The sequence below is a fragment of the Haemaphysalis longicornis genome, unplaced genomic scaffold (assembly GCF_048455015.1).
Source record: "Haemaphysalis longicornis isolate Haplotype H1 unplaced genomic scaffold, Haemaphysalis longicornis Haplotype H1 scaffold_2, whole genome shotgun sequence".
Taxonomy (NCBI): Eukaryota; Metazoa; Arthropoda; class Arachnida; order Ixodida; family Ixodidae; genus Haemaphysalis; species Haemaphysalis longicornis.
The window spans coordinates 68,142,934-68,167,087 of record NW_027526295.1 but is presented as its reverse complement, the minus strand read 5'-3'; the positions used below and the strand labels follow the sequence as shown (position 1 = coordinate 68,167,087).

Genomic DNA, 24,154 nt, shown 5'->3' with positions numbered 1-24,154 from the left:
ACCCATGGCAGGCGAGGTGGCAAGACTGATATGTTTTTTTCATTTAGTCGCGTCGTATAAAATGGGCACTTTTTAAAGGAGTACTGACACGAAAATTTTATGTTAAACTTTTATAGCTTTTATCGATGCTTAATGGTCTGGCGAACCTGAAACAGCGCTTCAAATACTTCAGCGCGCGATAGTTAATTAGATTGAACGGCCTGAAAATTGTTTGTTTCAAATTTCCACGCTTTCATCCCGAAAGGCGCATATGACAGAATCCCGGCCTGATCTCGCCGCTTTGTGTGGACGTCACCGGCGCCCGCTTGAGAGGGCGTTGCGCCCGCTCGCCGCTCGTGGGGCCGCGCGCGTGAAGTGACATCGCGAGTTTTTTACGAGCGCTGTCACGCCACTTCTTTTGGCTTCACGGGGTGACGTCACGCTGATGTCTATTTGCTGAGTGCCGCTCCGCGCTGCTCCGTCGGCGCGATAAATGAGATCCAATTGAACTATGTTCTTCGCGTAGCAGGCCGGTCATATTTCAGCCAGGGTATTCTGTTGAGTGAATGAAGCTAGCTGTAAAATAATATTAACGCCTAAAATTGCTGTCAGTGCTCCTTTAACACGTGATTAGAACTAGACTCGTTTGCTGCTCCTTGAGTTCCCTATTTCGGAACTGCCTTCGTAAGCGTTTTCTCAATAAATTTTGTACCCCTGTCTGATATATTTCTCTCCTCGGTGGACAGGGCGCTCAGTTCTGCATCGCTAGTTAATCCCTCCACACTTTTACAAAACTATTATGCTTCGGTTTTACGAAGAAGTTTCATCGCTTGAATACGTTCTTTATTTTCTGGCCCTTTCACTTAGCTTTTATTCTTTATGTGTGGACTCTATTTGACTGGGTAACATTGTCAAGCACTTTGCGTAATGCGGGGTTTTTAGTTCTGCCACTGACCCTTGCATTGTTTAAAGTATCTCAGCTTCATTGTACGGCCGTCTAGCAGTACGAGCAACTAAATTGTACTACGGAAATTACGGCATTCGGGAATCTTTTGTGCACACTTGTAGCACCAAACACAAGCAGAAAATATTGTCACCGGTGAGGCGATAAATACCAGTGATCGAGCGGTAGCACACTGGGCTTTACTGCCAAGAGCTGCTTAAGTGATGACAGCAGCGTCTGCGTGCTTGCCGTGTCCGAGTCCAAACGTCGTATTCTTCCGCCGGTCAGATGATGATGATCACAGCTGTTGGTATAATGATGATGAAGACAGATGATCTCCGCAGCAACCAACAGCGACAGCTGGCACTGAAGTGACTGGCGAAGTCGGCTTTGATGGCCTCCTTACGGTTGTGGCAATACCCCTTCTTCAAGTGCGCATCGCCCCGATGCGGCTGAACAGAAAAAGTGCCACGCAATGCGCTGATTGAGCGACGGCGGCATGCTAATGATCAACGTAGGGCTTCAAGCGCACAGCATGAACGACGTCTGGGTGCACAGTTTGGGGAGATGATCGGCGCTCTGGGTCCAGAAAGACCTGGTAGTTGACGTCCCAACCCATCTCAGTATCGTGCATGACCCGAAATAGCATTTAAGAATATTTTCGCTAAGTCCAGGGTGGCGTACAGGTGTGCAAACCCAGACCTTCTAGCCCGGCTTAAAGAGCACGTCACGTCAGCGAACGTTGTAAGGAGCAGCGTCGACGGACTGCTGAGTACTGATCCGTATTCTGGTTAGTTGCCGAGCCTCCTCGGCGGGCTGGGATACAAGTTAGGCGTTCTCATGAGTATTTCCATTGGGCATGAGTGGCAGCATGGCACCCAACATTGTTGCCACTTGTCGTCCGTGAATGAGCTGAAAAGGGAAAACCCCTTTGTCTTCTGTACGGCGGTGTTATATGCGAGGTTCACTATAGGCAAGACCTCGTCCCATGTTCGGTGTTCCATGTTCGGTATCCGTAATCGCCCTATTCATGTGTTCTGTAAGTCCATTGGCTGCGGATGTTATGCCATAATTCTGCAATTGCTGGTGTGGCTTAGCCGTAAGATATCTTGCGTTACTTGGGCTGTGAAGACAAAGCCGCAGTCGGTGGTTATGATCTCAGGGGTACCATGTCTTAAAACGATCTGACGGATAAAGTCGCAATATCAGACGTGGTAGCTGATGGAAAGGCTTTGGTTTCAGCTTATCTAGTAAGGAAATCTGTCGCAATAATTATCCACCGGTTCTTGCACACTGGACTTCGGGGAATGACCTATAGGTCCATTCCGACTTGGTGGAACGGAGCTATCGGCGGATCTATCGGTTTTAGAAATCCAACAGGACGGGTAGGTAGCCTCTTCCGTCGTTGACATTCACGGCATGTTCTGGTATAATGATGCATTGATTTCGCTAGACACTGCTAGTAATACTTTCCTGTCTATATCGCCAGGGTGCGGCTGAAACTTAAGTGTCCCTGAGTTGGATCATCGTAGCTGGCTTCGATGACCTTTTGCCGTAGATTATCAGGCACGACCAGGAGCCATGACCGGCCGCCAGGATCAAAGTTCTTTTTATAAAGAACGGTGTCGCGAATGACGAGGGCGTGCAGAACACGTTTGAAAGTTCTTGTAATATCGCTTGCATCGCCGTCTTGGCAATCGATTACCTGCCGAACTTCGGCGTCGCACCGCTTACGGGTCGCGATATCTCCAATGCTAACTGCCCCTAAAAAGGCGTCGCCTCGTCATGGGTACCTGTGTGCACAATTTTAATGGGTGCCCGATAGAGGCAGTCAGCGTCACTATGATTCCGCCAAGACTTCTATACGCGACGGTGACGTTGAAATCCTGTAGCCAACTCTACCCCGCCAGGCGGCCAGAGGAGTCCCTCAGGTTGGCAAGCCAGCATAAAGAGTGGTGATCAGTGACGACGTGGAACGGGCGTGGGTAGAGAGAGGGGCAAAACTTTGTGATGACGCAAATGACGTGGACGCACTCTTTTTCAGTACTGGATAAATTGCGCTCTGTTTTTGAGAGCACACGGCTTGCATATGCGACGACACGATCAGCGTCATCCTGAGTTTGAATTAGTACTGCACCGAGCCCCACGTTGGTTGCGTCAGTATGACTTAGGCGCCACCTCTTCGTCGAAATGTCCCAAAAACAGGTGTCGTCAGCAAATCTTTTCTTCAATTGTTCCAGTACTGTTATTGCCCATTCCTCCATTCAAATGGGACGTCGTCTTTCATGAGGTGGGTCAGTAGTGTGGCAATGTGAGCGGAGTTCCTTATGAAACGTCGGTAGTACGCGCACAAAGCCAGGAACCCCCTTACTGCCTTCTCGTCCGATGGAGTCAGAGACGTGCTCACTGCAGCGGTTTTCTCTGGGTCAGCGCGTACTCCTTTCTTGCCCACGACATGACCAAGGACTTTAAAGGAGCCATGAAGACAAAACACAATTTTGGTTCATTTAAAAGACGGCCTCGTTAGAGTCATACTGACACCAGTTTTAACCTAAACTTCGCTTAAATGAGCTATATGATTAGGAAAAAAAGGGAATTGCCATGCGACCCACTCACTCATTTTTTGCAACAGAACCTATGATGTCATACCAGCCTGCTCTGCGATTGGCGGAGGCCGGCAAAAGCAAACGCAAATTAGGCTAAGCTTATAAGCTTGCAGAACGAGGTATGTGTGCTTAAATTTAAGGCACATTCTTTTTAAAGCAATAAGAATGGTGGAACAAACAGTGGAAGTTACGAAAGCACAGTAAATATAGAAGTACTCATGCGTACTGCAGTTGGTACTGCGCGCACTATGCTTGGTTTACCTGCACAGCACTGCGGGGCTTTGGGGTTGTCTCTGACGACACTGGCCGATTGACGCAAGCAACGGTGTCTTACGTGACCATATTTGTCGAGCGAGCACTGTTTTCCGAAACGATTGTTTTCTCCCAGAACAAAAACAAGCCAGGTTTAAATGGCATTTTAAAGAAGCCCAAATGGCATCCCTTTGAATTCGTATACACCATCTGGTGTGATAAATGCCGTCTTCTCTCTGTCCCGCTCGTCGACCTCAATTTGACGATATCCGTTTTTTAAGCCAATCGACGAGAAGTAACCGGCATGGCGGTGTCGATCAAGCGTGTCGTCAATGCCTGGAAGTGGATACACGTCCTTCTTGGTCACTTTGTTTAACCATCGGTAACCCACGCAAAAACCGCAACGATCTGTCTTTCTTTTTCTCAAGCACTACCGGCGCGGTCCAGGGAATATTCGACCGTTGAATGACATCGTCTTCGAGCATATTGCGAACCTGATCTTGGATATCTCTCTCTTTCACGGTAAGGTGGTTCATGGACGGGATGGGTCACGTCTTCAGTAAAGATTCTGTGTTTCGCAGCACTCGTTCGACTTTGTTGTCAATTTTTTAGTTCCTCTCGACCATCAGCCATATGGTATTCAATGTAAGGCAAAAAACGTTTCACAAATGTTAGTCACTTTTTAACTTCTATCATACGTTGCTTCATGCTTCAATTTCGTTACTGCATGCTTCCCCCTATTTAGCTGTCGGCTATTCTTACCCATCACGCACGCCATGGGAATCCGTGCGGTTCACGTGTTTGCCATGTCTTCTACTTAATGTGCCACGAGCTGTGCGTGGTCAGCTTGCTGCCCATCCCGTCCCCTATCCTTGTTCCTATCCCGAGCTGCCATCTGTGCTAAGGTGAAGGGAAAGCGTCTGTGGTCAACCCCTAGGCTGTTCAGACGGCTGCATCGGTCTGTCGGAACACGAGGAAGAGGAGGACGAAGGGACGGTCAAAACGAAGCTGCTCGATCAGTGGTTCGCACTTGGTTCTTGGACCTCCAGGCCGGCGAGCGCGTCTGGCGTACCACTCATTCCCGCTCCTACAGCCCTGCTACCCGCCTGCCTCGCGGCTAGGCCCGAAAAGCACCACCTCATCAGCAGTCTCGGCCAGTCATTGACACCAGAGACATCTGCGCTGGACTGGGGTGTGGTGAGACTTCTCCGGAGGCTTGTGTTTCGCATAACTGTCCGCGTTTGTCTGTGAGGTCCCGGGAACTATTCGCAAGTCTTTGTTTTGTGGTTTTGTTTTCGAGTTGGAAATACAAGTGATGGAAACGTACGACGGAATGAGTCGTTAGGTCTGCAGCGAGGTGCTAGTTGGACCTCTGATCCTTAGAACAGTGGCGAGCCTGCCAGGATCCAGGTAGCATACTGACCAATACGACGTTCGTACCGTGCAGAGAGGCCTCACTATGAACCTCGAAAAGCTTACAGCGCTAGGCGTCCAGTAAGGCTTATCTGGGGCTGAGCTCCGTGAGTGGGTCGAGAAAGAGCGTGCCCACCAGCGCGCGGAAGGAGTCGCTCAATGGGAAGCAAGTCGCGAGGAGGACGAAAGGCACAAGGCCGGCGACGAAAGGCAGAAAGCTGCGGATGAAAGGCGCAAAGAGCTCCTATTGCTGGAACTCCGACTTCAGGAAACGCCGGCAAATGCAGGGTCCCAGGGGAACGCCAGCCACGATAACCGCGTTGGACCGATCGGCACGCCACCCCCTGGGGTCATGGTTGATGATGATGGTTGGGTTTTTTTATGGTGCAATGCCCCTGGGGTCATGGTCAATCTCCTGACAGAAGCTGCTCCCCATCTTTGACGAGCGCTGAGATGACTTACATGCATATCTACAGCGATTTGAGCGGGTAGCTGCTGCACAAGAATGGCCACCAGAGAAGTGGGCCACGGCCATCAGCATGTGCCTCTCTGGGGAAGTTTTGACTGTGATAGGCCGTATGACAGCAGAGGAATTGCTGGATTACCCAACGGTAAAAAAGGCTCTGTGGCAGCGCTTTCGTTTCACTGCCCAGGCCTACCAAGAGAAATTCAGGAAAGCGCGAGCCATGGATGGCGAGGCCGTACGACAGCTGGCTGCCCGGTTATCAGGATAGTTCGACCATTGGATTGAGATGGCGGGCGTGCCAAAAACATTCGCAGGACTCGGGGACCTTGTCTCTGAGCAGTTTCTATGGTGTTGACACGCCAAGCTCAGTGTATTCTAGAAGGAGCGAGACTGCAAGACGCTGAATGATCTGGCTGACCACACAGACCGCTTCCTGGAGGCCCAAAATGTCACGAACCTCGGGAACAACAATGAAGAAGAGACGCCCAGAGACGGAAGTGACGCCCTAAAGCAGCCGCTAAAATGCTACGTATGCAAGCGCGTCGGCCCCACTGCCCCTGACTCTCACGTCTCTCCAAGAAGCCCACAGAAATGCAAGAATTGCGGCAAGTCAGGGCACGGCGCTGAAGAGTGCAAAAACAAACCAACCAACCCGGAAAATTCACACAGCTTTCTCAGGATCAACCAAACCGTATCTGCAGATCTCCCTCTAGGAACGCAGACGAAACGTCACGCATCCGTAACCGATGGGACAACAAGGCACCTCGATTCCTATCGGATTGCCTACCCGTTGTTGAAGGGCGTGCACTCGGGGAAGCTGTACGCATTCTAAGGGACACGGGCAACAACACCGTTATTGTTCGGTGCGGCCTCATTCCCGAAGAGAGATTTTCCGGAAGAACAAAGGAAGGCTTCTTTTTTGACGGGTCCGCAATGCAGTTACCAGAGGCGCAGATTCGCGTTGACACGCCCTACTTCGTAGGGGAAGTCGACGCCATTTGTATGGCAAACCCCACGTACGATCTCGTCCTTGATACCTTGACTGGCGTACGAGCAGCACTGAACCCATATTCGTGCTGGGACAGCACAAGCGGCCGGGACGAGAAAAATATTGGGCCTCTAAAAAAGGAAAGGCCACGAGACGTTCCGGTGCTGATGTCTGCCATTGTAAAGACGCAGAACAGCCTTCTTTTCAAGAAGCTAGGAGTTATGAGCCCTCTTTCAAAGGATGAGCTAGCTCGACAGTAGAACTGCGATCCTTCATTGAAATGGTGCCAGCAGAAAGTCGGCAAGCGGTTTTATTACCGCAAGGACCACTACTGCAACTTCCTACATTAAGACCGTATTCTGTAGCGGCAGTACCACCCAATTACGGGTAAAACGTGTAACCAGATTCTTGTGCCTAAGCCGCTTCGAGAGTCGGCAATTCAAAGCTCCCACGAGGGTACCTCTGCCGGAATCTCGGTGTACGACGAAAGCTTAACCGAGTTCTAAGAGAGGTTTACTGGCCTGGCGTCCACGTTGACGTGCGGCATTTCGTCGCATCTTGCACCACCTGTCAGCGAACATACCAGAAAAATCACCGCATGGAGGTCGCGCAGGTGTCATGGAAACCGGCTGGACCCAGAACCAACGAACCCTTTAACCTGTTTCTTCGCGGAACTGAGAATGGTTGTTATAATACCATCTATGCCGGACACTGTGCGACCGGGTTCAAACGTCCGATTTCACACCATTCGGTACACACAGAGCCACTAGTTGTGTTTTTTGTTGCTGCTGAGGTACTGACTTCACTATGTGGTCCCCTCCTGTTGATTTGCCTTAACAGCGTCATCTGACCATTCATTCAGCTGTCAGGTGTCTGCAGAAAATGTCTCCACAGCAGCAAGCGCAACGATGACTACCTTTCAGCTTTCTAAACCGAATTGGCCGCTGCGGCAACTAAATCAAAGCAAGGTTTGATACGTACGTATCTAACCTTACGTACGTACAGTGTAGTGTTACGTATACGTACGTAGTGATACGTACGCATCTAGATACGTACGTATTTAACGTACCCCATACCACGTGGTGCGAGCCTGTCGTTGAAACTGCCTATATTCCTTATCTACGCACTCAACCTCACAGAGTGATTTTTATATCATAATGTGATTACTGCAACATAAACGTAATTTCAAGTAGTGTATTATTACAACTCTGAGCTCTCTGCAATTGATTGATTCATTTTCCTTGCAATCTATAATAAAAAGGTTTACAGCGTTTTTAATCCGCATGTTTGTTGTACGATATTCAGCAGTTCGTTCGACTCTTCCATGGTCAAAACTTGCAGTATTGATGGCCCCGTCGCAAATACCTTTCAATTGATTATGCAACCAAACTGTGTGCATTCTCTCATGGACATTTCTTTATATTTCACCAGTAATATGATACGGAATTTCTCGTCCAAAAAATAGCAGATGGCTGATAGCGTAGCTGATAGCATATTGCGTAGTTAACCCAAAATAAAACAAGTTTGCTTTGACTGAAGGTATCGATTATTGACAGGAGGCGCTTAAGCTGGCAGTGCAATTGTTGCACAACCGGCCCCGTTTTTTCGGTAACTCGTAATTTCAGAAATTGTTGCATTTATTTTAACAGATACTATGCTCGTACTCATGGAGCCTATTTCTCTTTTAGAAGTGAAAGAATAAGCCGGTGGCCATATTTTTATGTATCGAAATTTCAGGGCATTCTGTGGGAATTTCTGTGGCGTTATTTATTGTTCTTGATTCTTTCTGTCCTTGGCTGCAGCATGGAGGACTGCGAAGCAGCGTGCGACCGGCTGTGCATCATGGTAGCCGGACAGATGACCTGCCTGGGCACGCTGCAGCACTTGAAGGACAAGTTCGGGAAAGGGTACACCATGCAGCTCGTGCTAGCGCCGGCTGCAAGGCCCTCCGAGAGCGGTGAAGGAGGTCCGCCCGCACAAATGCAGGGCCAGGAACTCGGGGCGGCCGTGGAGAAGCTCTTCCCGGGAATAAAGGTGCTCAGCGCAAAAGATGTAAGTGGCTTGTCTTTGTGTGCCAGGTGGCGCTGGAAAGCGGGTAAACTTTGTTAGTGTTCTAGGAAATGGCTCTCTCGCCTGGTTATTCGGTGAAGCAAACAACGTTGACAGAAACCATTTTGCCAGCCTGGCAGTGCTGATACAATTGAAGACGATATATTCTTTTTCACCAACTAGGCGGTTTTGTAGCCTTTCCTATGCACAAATGACAAGGCCCCTTTCTACTAGGATAACGGCACACAATATTTCTGAACTATGCGGGATTGTGCAACAGTACCGCATTTTAGGGTGGATATTTGATTATTTTATTTATTTATTTATTTATTTATTTATTTATTTATTTATTTATTTATTTATTTATTTATTTATTTATTTATTTATTTATTTATTACGTACTGCCGACCACAGTTGTGGTCCAGGCAGGACGAGAAATTTAATAGCACAAAGAGATAAAAAGAGCAATAGAACAAAAAATGAAACAACGGACATTGCATTTAAATCGCCACTACCAAGACACAAACATAAGCAAAAAAGGTGCAGATGACATCTAGGTTTAGGTCGTAAGATGTATCACGCGCTAGCGTTATTCTGGCCTCGAGGGAGCGTTTTGGAACGGAGTTACTGCATTTCCCATTTGGGCTATCCAAATACTCAAGTCATGGGACGAGAGCTAGGGTCGCCGCAATAGTTTTAATCACCGCGGCGCAGGAAACGCCGACTCTATTTACGCCTGCGCTGCTTAAGATATTGGTGTGAAAAGTTGCGGCTGCAGGGTGTTGGTCAGTTCAAGAGAGAAAGCAACAGTGTCAAAGTTTAGAAGTGTTTATCGCGCTGGCCTGACTGAAGTTGGGGTTTTTTATAAGCCAAACAGAGAGAAACAGAGGGAGAGAAAAAAAGTGCCTGTCTAGTAAAATGTTTTGCCGGAATTCCAGGACCCCACAATCAGCTCACGCTGATCTTGAGGTGACAGCTGGGTCATGGCAGCCTGTCGTGTGTCGATATAAGTAGGATATGTAGTGTTGTAATTGTTCACCCCTGAGCATAACCTTGGCTATGACCAGGTTTTGCAGAAGAGAGTGGGTGTTTGCCCGTACTTAGCAGTTTTAGGTTCATCCCGGACGTTTTCTACCAAACGTCGCCCATCCAGATTTGTGGATAGATTTGTTGGATTGTATCCTGATCAGGGTTTGCGATTCTTAAGCAATGAGATCCCCGTGTGGCACGGGGAAGAAAGGTTTTCCCCGTCGTAGGATGGAGAGACGTTTTTCATATTTTTCGGAGGGGTGACTATGACAGTCTTGGTCTACAGGGAGCACAAAATTTAAGTTCTAGTGGATCTTGTTCTGCTGCGTCGTTCCCATCGAGACCCGTGCGCACGTGTGTTAATTTATTTGTAAACTTTTATCGTAGGGTATTCGACAATATTTCTCATGTATCAAGGCACTCTGCCTGAAGCCTAGATCCTAATGGCCTATTGAGTGTATGTAATGATATTTACGCATCTCTTCGGTGTTACCGGTAGGGGAACGCTGAGCAGATTCAATTCATGTGTGTATGAAGTAAATTCAATTACAGCGATTGCCACATTACTCCAGTACGACAATTGATACCTGGTAGTTTCCAACAGCTTGGGGCCGACCTGTATTGTTGCTTTCATGGTTCTGAAACTTTCCTCAGGGAAATTTGATCCTGGATTGTCGCCTGTCCTCACGCAGATTTGACTATGTTCTTTGTTAGGGCGAGGCCTATTATCGAAAGTCGCTGGATCATTGACGCATCTATCGGGGTGTCGCGCCTTCGTTTTTCAGGAGATGTGTCTACACATTTTACAGGAGGACCAGTCCCCATTTTGTTTTTTTTTTTTTTCAGTCACTCCTTTTCTCCTATGGGAGTCACCTTTCTGATTTCTTCACAGGTATCAATAACACACAGTTTAAAGGCCCTTGCAGTGATTGTGAAACTAGGAACGTTAAGGGCTGCCCCATAGGCTGCCCTAATGATGGTGTTTATTTTGCCTTCTTCATTGCGCGCAAGTAGTTTCTGATACTTAGCCTGTACGATATCTGGCCCATGATCAGTGCCTGCACAAGTTTTGTTTTTTTATGTTATTCCTGCAGTTCCCCTGTGCAGCCGTTTTGCTTGTTGGGCAAAATGGTTGAAAGTTCTTCTTTACTTTTGACTATTGCGAGATCGGCTCCGCCGCTTCTCCGTAGGGCCATGCCCAGGACAAGTACGTGAATACTTTCGGGGATCTCATGCTGGCCGATTTTATGGGATTTTCAATTTGCCCCGTGGCGCCATTCCACGTTTGTCAGACAGAGCTTGCGGCGGTGACACGACCGCGAAAGATTTAAGTTATTTTAAATTTCGCGTAACTAGACCGTATACGGTGTCTTCTTACGCGAAATTTAAAATTTGTCGCAATACCAAACCAAACCACCGAATATATATATATATATATATATAGATATATATATATATATATATATATATATATATATATATATCTCAAGGTTGCAGTCGTCATTGCCAGTGCTATTCGGCTGTTTCCGAAATATTTCATAGTGCCGAATGACGTATGTTTGTCATGTTTCTTTGATACAGTGATAAGTAAGCGAAAATATAAGTCGAGAAAAAATCAGCCGTTTTTTCCGGGATATATATATATATATATATATATATATATATATATATATATATATATATATATATATATATATATATATATATATATATATGCACACCCTCAGTTTTGTTTTGTATTCGGACGCATTTTCCTGGTTACAATGTCGTTTTTTCTTGGTTTTCGAAATCCTGGCGTTAATCTTATGCCGCCTTTTTAGGCTAGGTGGCGCAATGTTGGCGCGGCATCAGGGTGCCTCCATGCACGCGCGTCTGTGTATGTACGCCGTCGCTGGCAATTCGGCACCCTAGCAGGTTTAGTTTTACGTCGTCGGAGAGGCACTTTGGTGGTGGCGTAAGTTGCGGCACGGGTGGCGACTGTGTCTGCCGAAGAACTAACTGCATTGGGCAGGCGCGGTGCCTGCTCCGATCGCGTATCTTACTTTTTGCCTCGGCCGTAGTATCGTTGTCCTATCGTCCACGATTTAATTGCCGCTGCTTGGCAGGCCAGATTCCTGCGAGCTCTCGTATCTAGCTGCCTCTGTTGTAGTTTCCTGTTAACACTGGTGACGTACTTCCGTGGACGCTTGATGGGCACGGCTGATGGCGGACGGCTTGCAGGCACGGGGAAATCGAAAAATGAGCCTAATAACGCTAGCGCGTTAAAACAGGCTTATACAGACTCAAACCAGTATGGCCCATTAAGGGAATTCCACTCAGTCACAGCGCGTGGGGAAAATGAAAGCTTGTAGGTATCAGTGTTCTCATGGTATAGTGTTAGTGATCTTGGGTGGCGGTGACGCGTGTGCCTTGTAGTGAGGGCGGACATGTACAGTGACGGATCGATTGTCAATTCATGTTTACAGTCGAACCCGGTTATAGCGAACTGCAATATGCGCCACGATTAGTTCGATATAGCCAATAGTTCGATAAGCCGAACTCGCCTATAACGAATTTATTTTTACGAGTTCGCAATACAAGGGAATCCACTTGCCACCCCCTCATCCAGAGACGAACGAAATAAAGTATGTCATAACCATACACAAAATCGATTTATTGAAAATAATAAAGTTACTTTCCGCCTTAACGCCTCAACTGTTCACTTCCAAAATTACGCCCATCTTCCCGCGAGGAAACCCTGGTGTGATGCGACGCATCGGGGGGTTCAAGTGGTGTTTCCGTTGGGTTGATTCTCTAAATCGGGTGAAACGTGTTGTGACGCGAAGTCGAACGATAGCGAGAGCGAGCGCTGACTGAACCGCCGCAGAGCGCTACCCGCTTTATATTCACAGCGCCCCAAGGAGAGGAGAGGAGACAGCGGAGGAGAGTCGCGCATGCGCGCACTTGCGTGACGGGAGCGGAGAGAAGCGAGCGAAGCGTGCGCACGCAGCTGTTGTTTATGATAATGAGACGGAGTGAGAGTGTTGCGCACAGCTGTCGGAGAGAAGAGCGGAGGAGAGTCGCGCATGCGTAGGTGGCGTGCGGACGCCGCCGACGCCGACGCAGGAGGGACATGCCTCAGAGCAAGAGATGCGTCGCATCTAATAAAAGTGGTGATTTTTGTTTTCCCTTTCGTTTTAGCAGTGTCAACTAGCACAGCATTCTTTACACGAGACTTTGTTCGCACCAGTTGGAGTTCATGTCCTTCAGTATCGTAGAAGTATTGGCGAAGGACATCGACTGTCGAAAGCACTTCATTCAGCGTCGGACGGCTTTCACTCGCGACATCCTCTGTCCCCCGGGTGCTTTTCATCAGCATTACGAGGGTGCTGCTGACGGTGTCCGCGTCCGAGGGGCTTACAGGGACGGCAACGTCGTCGTCGACACTCAGGAAATCTTTGAAGGACACTCCTTTCGGCACAGCATCGGAAGGTTGGCGAGCTGCCGTCTTGGTCCGGACTCACTGACTGGGCGGGTTCCGTCGTGAGTTCCGCGCGTCGGAAACAGTTACGGAAAGTGTCGGGCGTCATGTCACTCCATACGAGGCGAAATCTCTTAGTCGCATCCTTTGCCTGGCTTATTCAAGGTCGCGGCCAATCAACATCTTAATCGCCGCTCTGAGACCATGCATTTTGGCGGCCATTCTAGGCACGCCGAGTTCGATATATCAGATGTGAAGTTCGTTATAAGGAATATTTTTGCGTGTATTTCCGTAAATTATTTATTTTTGTTCGATATATAGCATAATTCGCTCTATCCGCGTTCTTTATAGTCGGGTTTGACTTTAGTAAGTGAGCAGACGAAATCGAGATGAAGTTTCTGTCTTTTTAACTAAAGCTTCGGAATGTTGTGGGCAATCATTAATTCTTAAGGGGAATTCGCGCCACCAAATTTTGAAAAAATAAACCTAACAGCTTTCCTCGAATTCTTTTCCAATTTATCCATGTTATTTTTGGTATACGAGTCCCATACTACAGTACCATACTCAAGTTTCGGTCTAATGTATGAATAGCTGCAAAGAAGTTTGACACTTAGAGGCGCCCCGCACGGGGTGCCTTGAGCAATCTTGGTGACGGTAATGGCGACACCGCGGACCCCGAGCCCCCATACCCACGCTGTAACCGACCGTGGTATTGAGTTTTAAGGTGAAGGGTAGAAACCTCAAACGGAGACCGTCGGACCCCAGGTCAAGGTGCGGCGGATGGGCTCCCTGTCTGTTTACCAGGCAGGGAGCTCCGGGACCCCTTCAGCTATCAGGGTAAGGCTGACGAAGAAAGTACCCCTTCCTCTGCTTTTATACATGCTGTATGGCTTTTTCTAAATTCCCCAAACCCAATGATCGGCCGCCTAAAAGGGGCCGCACCGAGGTAACCTTTCCACCCCTTCCGACCATGACAATCACAAAACCTGATAACTACCCCCACTTCATGGTAATTGAATCTCTTGAATAAGCCAGGCCCATTGCTTCAGAGTCCGCGTTCTTGATTTCGAAGTTCTTAGAAATTATTATAGGAGAATCCAATAAAGCTATGAAGCAAAGAACCAGCGAGATCTTGGTTGAGGTACACAATCAACAGCAGGCCGCAAAACTCCTGAAGCAGACCTGAATTGCCGATCTCGACATCAAGGTCACGCCCCACCGCAGCCTCAACAGCTCGCAGGGCGTGATCTCGGACCCAGACTAGCAAACGAGACAGAGGCCGAACTTCTTAAAGGCCTGAAAAGACAAGGCGTGATGGCTGTCAGGCACATAGCCATAAGAAGAGACAATAAGATAGTACCCACTAGACATGTCATCCTCACATTTGATCGTTTCGTCCTTCCAGACCACATCAATGGTGGTTTCATCCGGTACCCCATCCGGGCGTACATCCCGAACGCGCGCCGCTGTTTCAAGTGCCAGCGGTTCGGGCTTGGTACTAACTCGTGTCGGGGCCAAATATTCTGTTCCAAGTGCGCCCAACATGACCATCCCACAGATAATTATAGTTCACAACAACTTCTCTGCATTAACTGCCAGGGCCCACACACGGTGTACTCCAGAAAATGCGAGAAGTTTCAACTTGAGAAGAAAATATTAAACATCAAGGTCACAGAAAACATCACCTTCCCGCAGGCGCGAAAGAGGTTCGCCTCTTTTTCTCTAGGGAGGTACACCGACGCGGCTCGCCGGGGGGCGGAGCGGCGTCTGGTTTCGGCGGGGACCCAGTTAAGCGAGTCGGAACTGGCTCCGCCCCAGCCCCTCATCGGGTTGCCTCTGGCGGCCCGTCCCGCCACCGCGCCGCTCGTTTAGCCAGCAGCGGCGGCGGGGGCAACCACGTCCGCTGGGGATGCTGCTGCACCCACTGTTTCCTCCTCCCCACCGACCCGAAGCACACGCGAGGGCCCGGAGGAGATGGAGATGGAGGAGACGGAGATGGAGGAAACTGCAGCAGTTCCCACCCGCGCCGTACCGCGACTGCCACCCGGGGCGCTCCTCACACCCTCGGCAGTCGCGGTACCCGCGAAGGGCACCGGGAAGGGTGGCAAGTCCAAGGGGTCCGGTCCGCCCCACAAATCTGATGACGCGATGGATGTGGGACCTTTTACAGCAAAGCTGTAAATGGCTAGGATCCAGCAGATCGTCTCCGGTCCCAGAGCGATGTAGACAGGAATCGCTAGCGAGCGTAGCGCCACGTTGCGGAGCCCACTCAAATCCCCGGAATCGTAAAACTGCGCGCCACAACCCCGGGACATAAAAAAATCATACAAAATTAAAAGCGCCTTCATTAGGCATGTGCCGTGATTACCATACCCGCGCTATAATAAATTTCTACCCACGATGCCGGTGTGTTTTGCAGCGTAAGCTACACTGGCCGAGGTTGAGCAGTTTGGCGTGTGCCGTGAAGGGCCGTTCTGCGCAAGCGCGAGGGGCAGTGGATTGGATTTCTATTCGATTGTAATGGATTGGCTTTGCTTGGCTTGGCTTGGATTGGCTTGAATTCGATTCGATTGGATTGGGTTAAAGTGGATTGTGTTGGATTGTGTTGCGTCATAGCCGCGGCAGACGCGCTGGCGCCGGCGCGTGCCCAGGTGTGCGCCTCAATTGCGCAGTAGCCAAGTCTGACGCTGCGTCGGAGCCTTTTGATAGCCGTTTCACGTGACTCGGGAAAAGCCGTGCTGAGCATGCGCGAGGAGCAGTCACTGGACAGGACTGGACCTTCAGTTAATAACCAGGAACAATGCTCAATCGCAAATTCTAAACAAACGTGTTTTGCTTCGTGCACCCCTTGGACTCACGTTGAAGCTCGGCACCGCAGCTTTGCTGGCCATCCCTCTTCACGGGGTGGAAGGGCTCTGAATTTTCCTGTCTGCTTCGCAGCGGATAGAGCGGGTCCCTCCATCTAAACCTCCAGAGAAGGTAAAAAACCCCTTCCAAGAGTGCAAGCTCCGAAAGACCTTACGTAAATATTGACACTCCAGTAGCTCTAACATATCATAATGGGAAGTGAACATATTGTTCAATGGAACTTCAAAGGCCTTGTGAATAATCTTGACGACGTGTACGAGATTTTTCATGCTAATTAGCCAAGCGGCATTTGTGTCCAAGAAACACATTTAAAATCCAATCATACAAATTTCTTAAATAGCTATATGGTATTCAGAAAGGATAGGGTTGGCTGCACACACTCTTCGGGTGGTGTGGCCATAATTGCCCAGAAATCCTTAGCATGCCAGCCTATCAGCTTGAACACCGTCTTTGATGCTGTAGCAATACGCAAAATAATATTTAATAGGTTGATAAAGGTATGCTCCATTTACATTCGTTATGATTTTACACTTTCGAGGTCTGACTTTGAGGCCCTGTTTGACCAGCTGCCCGAACCATATATCCTCACAGGCGGCATTAATGCGCACAATTCTCTTTGTGGCTCTCCTCGCACCGATGCCCAAGGTCGCCTGATAGAGAAGTTTTTAACACCCTCTGGAGCATTCCTTTTCAATAAAAATAAGCCCACATACATTAATATACAACACAACACACCCTCATATCTTGACTTGGCTATTGGCTCCGCAGTTCTCATTCCTCCTCTTGAGTGGGGTGTGGGCACTGACCCATATGGTAGTGACCACTTCCCCACCTCAGATATAGAGGTAAAGGCCCATGCCCTCCATCTTCCCAGCACAGGTTCAATGAAGCAAGAGGTAACTGGAATACATTTACAGAGACTTCCAAACTACATTACACAACCATAAGACACCTACACATTAAAGAAGATTCCCAACTCCTGAGGCCGCACATCCTTGACGCCGCCGAAAAGTTCATTCCCCACGCCTCCGGTGCCCGCCTAGCCAGAGGAGGCCGTGGTGGAATGAGGACTGTAGGAGGGCGCGAGAGGCCCAGAACAAGGCGTGGGGTATCCTTCGTTGGCACCCCACGTCGGGTAACATACTTTTGTTCAACCGGGCCAAGGGGTTTGGAACACGTGTGCGCCGTGAGGCAAAAAGACAGAGTTCGCACACCTTTTTGACATCCATTATTTCATACACGGACACACACAAAGTCTGGACGCATATACGTAAGCTCAAATGACAGCAGACACACAACTTGCCCCAGGTTAGAACAACAGGAGACCCACTCGAAGACCAGGCTAACACACTTGCACAACACTTGTTCACAGCACAACAATTCTGTACACAACAATTCAGAGTTGCTGGCGACAGATAAATTTTACTACTTCAGTAGTCTCCTGACCAGCTCCGCGGCTGCATCAGTTTCTGGACTGCGCATGACCGAACAATGCTAAAATGACGCGATCGAGATAGTTCAGAAGCGGTTCGGTGACGAGCCTCTTATTGCCCAAGTCCACCTGCGAGCTCTGATTGTCATACCACCTGTTTCCTCATCAACTGACGCAACGAAACTACAAAAGCTTTACGACGACGTGCAGATACACTGCAGAAGCTTGAATGCACTTGGCACGATCCCAGATAGCTATGATGCCATGCTACGGGAGATACGTCTTCGGGCACTCCCTCGAGACATGGTCCTCAGGTACAACCGGCCTTCGAAAACGTTGTCTACTACTTCAATGTCAACCGGCGTGGAGCGTCAGCACCAACCAACAGACCACACGAAACAGTTCGACAATTCAATTAACTTCTTTGGAGTCGAACTTGAGTGTCTGGAAGCAGTTATACTGAGCGTACCTCCGATAACGAAGTTTGAGCCAGGGGAACAGCGTCCAACAGCAACTCTCAAACATCGACATTCTGCGGCAGCCCTTTATGCCGCAGCTAACGAGACACGACAGTGCCTGTTTTGTTCCGGCCTGCACGATACGCGATCTTGCTGGGATTAGAAAATCACTATGGAGCAAAAGAAGTCTCCCCTCGCAAAGCACGGACGTTGTTTCCGCTGTCTGACCCATGGACACATCGTTCGACAGTGTAAAAGGAAGATCCTTTGCCCGTATTGCAAACGACGACACGTTCCCTCAATGTGCAACGAAGACCTAGAAGAACCGAAGAACACGTATTTTGTAGGAGCAACGTGCGAACTTGCTGTTCCCTCCAAACAGGCAACTGACCTAGGTTGCAATTCCGAAGTAGCAGAGCGAAGACCCGGTCACTTGGTAAAGAAGCTTTATCCAAAACGTTGGCCTAGGAAGCGACAACTCAGATGAAACCCTATCGAGGAAAACGGGAAGCCAGCCAATGATGCATTCAGCGTCGTGGGAAGGACCCCCACGTATCTCTTCTATGCGCAACTCGCCCCACGAGCCGGAGAATTTTCCCATGCAGCCGCAGCAAATAACCGAGGAAACGAGTCCACATACTTCTACGCTTAAGATATGTACCTCGAACCCGGCGGACATTACCCCATTGAGCTGCCTACTGCGAATCCGCGCCGTAGTTAGGCGATCGTGTCGATTTGTCTGCAACCTTCAGAACGAGAGAAGAATCAGCGGGCTTCCGACAACTGCGCTTCCGAAGACTGATAAAATTTGAATAAGAGAGGCCTACGGAATCTAGGGCTTGATAGGACCACGTTTCTTCAAGACGAGATCTTCGAAGAAGCGTTCCCACGCCATTTTCTACTGCACCAATACAAGTGCCATTCGTCTCACTTTTGACCCTGACGTGGGTTTGGAAAACATTGTGCGAAAACTACACTGATTTGCATCCTGCCGTCGGGTATGCCAGACTGTACTCACCCACTGCGCAGGGACTTGTACCATGACTGCCCGCTCAACGTCTATACCCTTTAGATTCAGACTGTCCCCACATCGTTGGCCACCGGGAAGATGTGAAATCTCTTTGGACAAGACAAAGCCGCACCGACATCGACCGCCATAGGCCTGCTGTGGCCAGCCATTGTCTTGAAAGGACAGATGTCAACCTCCCTGTGCCGGCATCATCGTCATGTCTCGGGCCGCATGAGCGCACGCACTGTTTTTCTTCCTCTTCACCTTACCGCCGTACGTTCCATTAAATGTAGACCTTAATATTCCCTTCTTTTTCACCTCTACGCTTGACTCTTGTCCTTGGCCCTGTTCTGCGGTAGCAGTGAGCTTCGGCAACTGCGTGTTCGATGAAAGACCAGGCTGTGCGGGATCATACCTGATGTTGGTCATGCCGGAGTGAAGGAAGGTATGACTCAGCGGGTACTATACCGCGGCGACTCTTGTAGCTGACGAAGAAAAAAGAAACCAAACGTACTTCGACGAACACAAGGTACGAAAGATACGGCCACCTGTATCCGTTTTATATTGTATTTGGCCACGACTGTTTAACGCCACGTTTTTTTTTCCTTCAAGTATGAACCAACTCCCTCAGCAACAGGTTTTGTTCAACTGTAGCTGACGGTCGGTGCACCGGTTCACCACGAAGGCGATGTTTTCATAGTCACGCTCAAAAACATTTCCAAGCTCTTCAAAGAACTTATTACATTAAATAATGATAAAATAATTAGAGTCTGTAATAAGTTTCCCCTAAAATATTACCATCGTTGTCAACAACGAGTTTGGCCTACAAACCGTTCCGGCAAAAATACGCTTCACTTCCTTTTCCTTACCTTTAAAACTAGCCTGTTTTATTTTCAACTTATATAATAACACACCATTCTTTAAGTTGTCGTGGCACTGTGTTCGAAAATACGGCCACTAAAACGTTTCAATCCAAGCCAATGATGAAAATAATGCCAGCGCATGATATAATGGCGGCCCATGACGACACAGACGGCCTTGATGTGAGGCGCATAGACGCTAGCGCCACATTCCTCTCTAGTATTTATGCTAAGGAACTCTATGGTACGAAGATGCCGTGTTGCTGCGTCTTCGGCAGTGTTGTTTACAAATGACCACGTCAAAGTTAGCGGTGAGGCTTCAGAAACGGCACTCTGGTGATACTGATAAACACCAAAATGGTCATCATGGCTCACTTGCGGCCCTCAGTGATGTTAGTCTGTATCTTATCTAGTGAACCTAGCCCGCACGACTGTCGCCAGCGATATTGACGTTAGAACAAGGCCCCCATGACGTATTTCTTGCTCATACAGCTGTTGCCCATTGCAGCGCACAAAAACCACGGCCTTCAACATTAGCTTCCGGTAGCGCGAGGAAGATTTCGGTAGTGATGCGAATTCGCTGTCGCCGTCGAATCCAATCCAATCCAGTTCAAGAAGTGAACGCGGATTGCAGATCGTGGTCATCGCGGCAAGGACACCGTGACAGCAAGTGAAGATGACAGAATTTTTGCGTATTACCCGCCAATAAAGTATCTGAGAGTGTATGCTTGAGAGCAACGTGTCGTAGTTTTTTTTTTCTGGCCGATAAGCTGCCGCTAAACTGGCATTGGTGGTTAGCCGGTACATCGTTTGATGCATACCTATACATCGTTTCCGGCGTCCTACGTATTAACAGATTTTGTCTTTTTAAAGATTCACCTTGTTAACTCTGCTACTTGTGCAATTTTGTGCGGCGCAGGATGGTTGGGGCTATGTCATTACTAAGAACAGAATGCTACGCATTCGAAGTGTAACCAAGGCACCTTAAAGGGCTGGTGAAGAGCTTTCCAAATAAAGTTTGTCGGGGGCATTACTCAATTGTTTTCTTGACGCTGAATTTAAAAAACATTTTCTGTGTAAATACCCCCAAACCATCTTTTTCGTCAAAACAAAGAACCCCTTGCCCGGGGGCACGGCGAGAGCAGTGGCTGTCTTTCGCGATTGGCTGGCGGCAGATGACGTCATAGTCGGAAGTGCCGGCGCTGCGGTGACCGCTCGGCCTGAAGAGCTCGTTGTGTTCCCATTCAAGTACGGGCCAGAAAATCTTCTTGTGAATAGAAGAGTCAAACAATCTTTCCTTAGATTAGGAGAGCCTGAGGGATCGTATAAACCTAACAAGTTGGCTCACGGCGAGCTTTAGAAAGGGGTTCTTCTCCAACGGCTCATGGCCGACTTCTGTGTCTCGGATGCAGGGTAGTTGTGCAGACATTGGTTTGCCGATTTCACTACCAGCGCTAGTCACAATATCAAGCAAGAACTTTCAACACACCATCATCCCCTTGCTTGCGTGTGTAACTTAGTTTTTACATTCGGACAGGCGGTAACAAGCTATGTGCAGCAGCCCGCGATGCGCGCAAGCACCAGCTAGCGAGCAGCCGGTCGCCGCGTCGCGCGGAGGTGCTGGTGCCGGGTCGCTGCGCGGCCGGTCAGCGGAACGTGGCATTGCTGCACATACCCAGTTTTAGAATAGGGGAACCTAACGTTGGTGGCCCCCCAAAATGTAGAGGAGCCCAAACGCAGCACGCTGGCCCGCGACGAACTTTCTCCCCCAACAGCTCTAACAGGCTTGGGTTGCACGGATCGCCTCGGATGTTGGGAACTTTAGGCTTAGCACCGAGGCAGATATTTGGTCGCTGCTATTTGTACAATTGCAAATGACCATCCTTAACACAGTTTTTCACCACACTGTCATCCCCTTTGTCGCATGTGGAACCATATGTTCACGTTGGTAGTCATTCTAGCGAGCGGTGCTGTGTTCATTCTTGCGCGCAGGTAGCAGGTAGCGGGCAGGTGCATTTGCTGCCGTCGACGAGCCACCGCGACCGGTCGGCGCTTCGCATCGCGATTCAAGTTGGATCACCTCTTTCAAAATCACCTTTGATAACACTCCCTAGCGCAGTTTTTCACCACACTATCATCCACTCTCTTACATGTTTACCTTGATTTTTGTGACTGCCTCGTTTCTGAGCAGCAGCGAAGAGCGGTTGCTGCCGCGGCATGCGCGGTTTGAACCGCGTGGTGTGCCGTACGAGAATGCACGACCGGCGAGTGTGCGGGACGGTCCCACACGCAGAAAACGCTTCATGCGTTCCAGCTTGCTTGCTTTTTCTTGAAATCTACCTACTTAGCTAAGCTGTCATCGTAGCTAACAATGTTGATCGGGAAAACGAACAAGAAGTTCGGGAAACCCAGAGCGCTGCGGTCCCAAAAATTTCCTAATCCCCTAATAATAATGGATCAGGAACGTGGCGCACCTCCGTATTTGTTTGAGCCCGTCGCTTTGCGTATAAAGCACAGAGCTCGCGACGACACGGCCGGCCCCGACCACTCTTGAAGGCAATGTAGTAACCAGGGGCGCTTGGGTAGGAAATCTCTGGTATCTAGGAGTTGCTTTAGAGAATTTCTCAAAACATATTGGCATAACGGTTAAAAATCAATGCCGAAGCAACTTTGGACAATAAAGATAAATAAAGTACAGATTGCACGCCCGCTTAATTCGGAACTTCGTCCACAAAACGAGGACACAGCAAAGATGCGAAGCGGCGGCGCACGACACTGGCCACCTTCCGAATATGACGCTACTTCCGGTCGCTGCCTCTCGGTTTCTGCCTCTTCCGGCGATACGGGAGACAGCAGTGGGTGGGGCGTGGGGTCAACTTTACCGACGAATACCTCTGTCCCCAAGCTAAAAATGACGAAAAACTTTTACAGGCATAAACTAACCAACTAACCAATTGCACAAAATATATTTTTACCCCATTCTAAAAGCACTTCAGTAGCCTTTCAACACGCCCAAGAACTCACGCCGGCAGTAGCCGGATAGTGGGCAAACAGAACATGTCGTAGCCGAGGTGTTTTTCGAGAAAAATATTCATAGATCTGCAGAAACAAGTTTGCCACCTTGAATTCCACATTGCAAAACTTCGGGTTCAAAATTCGGAAAATTTCGCCTTAGAGGGCGTGTACGCCAGGTAAATCGAGTACTTAAAGATTGTGACGTTCGTAGGCTGAGTGATCGGACGTACGATGTAATGAATCAGTCACTCACTCAGTGTGTCTGTTAGGTCAGTCACTCACTCTTAGTTGTCTTTGTAGTATTGATTACTAGCAAGAAATGTTCTACATACTAAAAGTAACCCGATTTCTTCTATTTCTTGCAGAACGTGCAGGACTTCCACATACGCGACGTGATACCCTGGAGCGAAATATTTCGAAACATCGATAAGCTGGAAGAGAAGTTCACGTTTAGTCACGTGTTGGTTCAGGACACCAACCTGGAGCAGCTGTTCATAGCCTTCGCTCAAAACAAGGACACACCGCAAGGCGCCTAAAAAGTTGTGCGGCATCCAACACTCGTAATCTTCAAACATTTCTACGAGAAAACGGAAAACTCAATATCAGAATACCACGGCCTGCAATTTTTACTTCTTATGAGGCAATTAAAATATTTAGAATTTCAAAAACTGTCCTTGTGTATATTTTTATGTTTTTTCTCTGTGCTTGCGTGCGTGTGTCAACTTGAAAACGAATCACCTGGTACGCTAAACAACACCTGTTTTCTTCACTTTACCCGGGAGGTTGCGGTACCCCACTTGCAATAAAAACAAATGGACAATTCGAAAGTGCTGCACAAATTACGGGAAGCAAAGGGTAAAATGTCGACTTCCAACAATAATAAATGAACAGGCTCGACATTGTAACGCATATATATTAACCATGTATTTTAAAGAACCTGGGCGAAATGTTCATGTAGAGTTGACATTTTGTTGTACGTTTGCCGGCCTTGTTCATCGTTTTCTTTGTGCGCGTGTTTTTATGCGTACTTGGTGCGTCTTTCTTGTTGTTGTATTTCCATTGCGTCTGCTTCGTACTTATCATTTCAACACTACAGTTGTACGATGACATGTGCTTGCGCACTGTGTGTATGTATGCATACTAGTATTGTATGTGTTCGCTACAGACCATGCTGCAATACTCGTTTTTGCAACACATTTTGCTGTTGTTCTTTTGACCTTTCTGTTTTGCATGCAGTGGGGCGCAGACCCTGTCAAGGCTTTATATGCTTCTTGCCCGAGCTCCAAACATCCTTCAGTTGTTGAGTAAAACGAATTAAATTGAGCTG

General features: G+C 48.6%; 1 protein-coding gene across 1 annotated transcript in view; it reads left to right on the top strand.

Annotated features, from left to right (window-relative positions):
* The window catches only part of LOC144167167 (phospholipid-transporting ATPase ABCA3-like), a 48,435-nt gene extending 24,973 nt beyond the window's left edge, over positions 1–23,462 (top strand). Inside the window, exons 4-5 of the mRNA XM_077696525.1 lie at positions 8,450–8,699; positions 23,193–23,462. Coding sequence (XP_077552651.1) covers positions 8,450–8,699; positions 23,193–23,363 — 421 coding nt within the window. The 3' untranslated portion in view covers positions 23,364–23,462. The remainder of the gene's footprint in view (positions 1–8,449; positions 8,700–23,192) is intronic.
* The last annotated feature ends 692 nt before the right edge of the window (positions 23,463–24,154 follow it).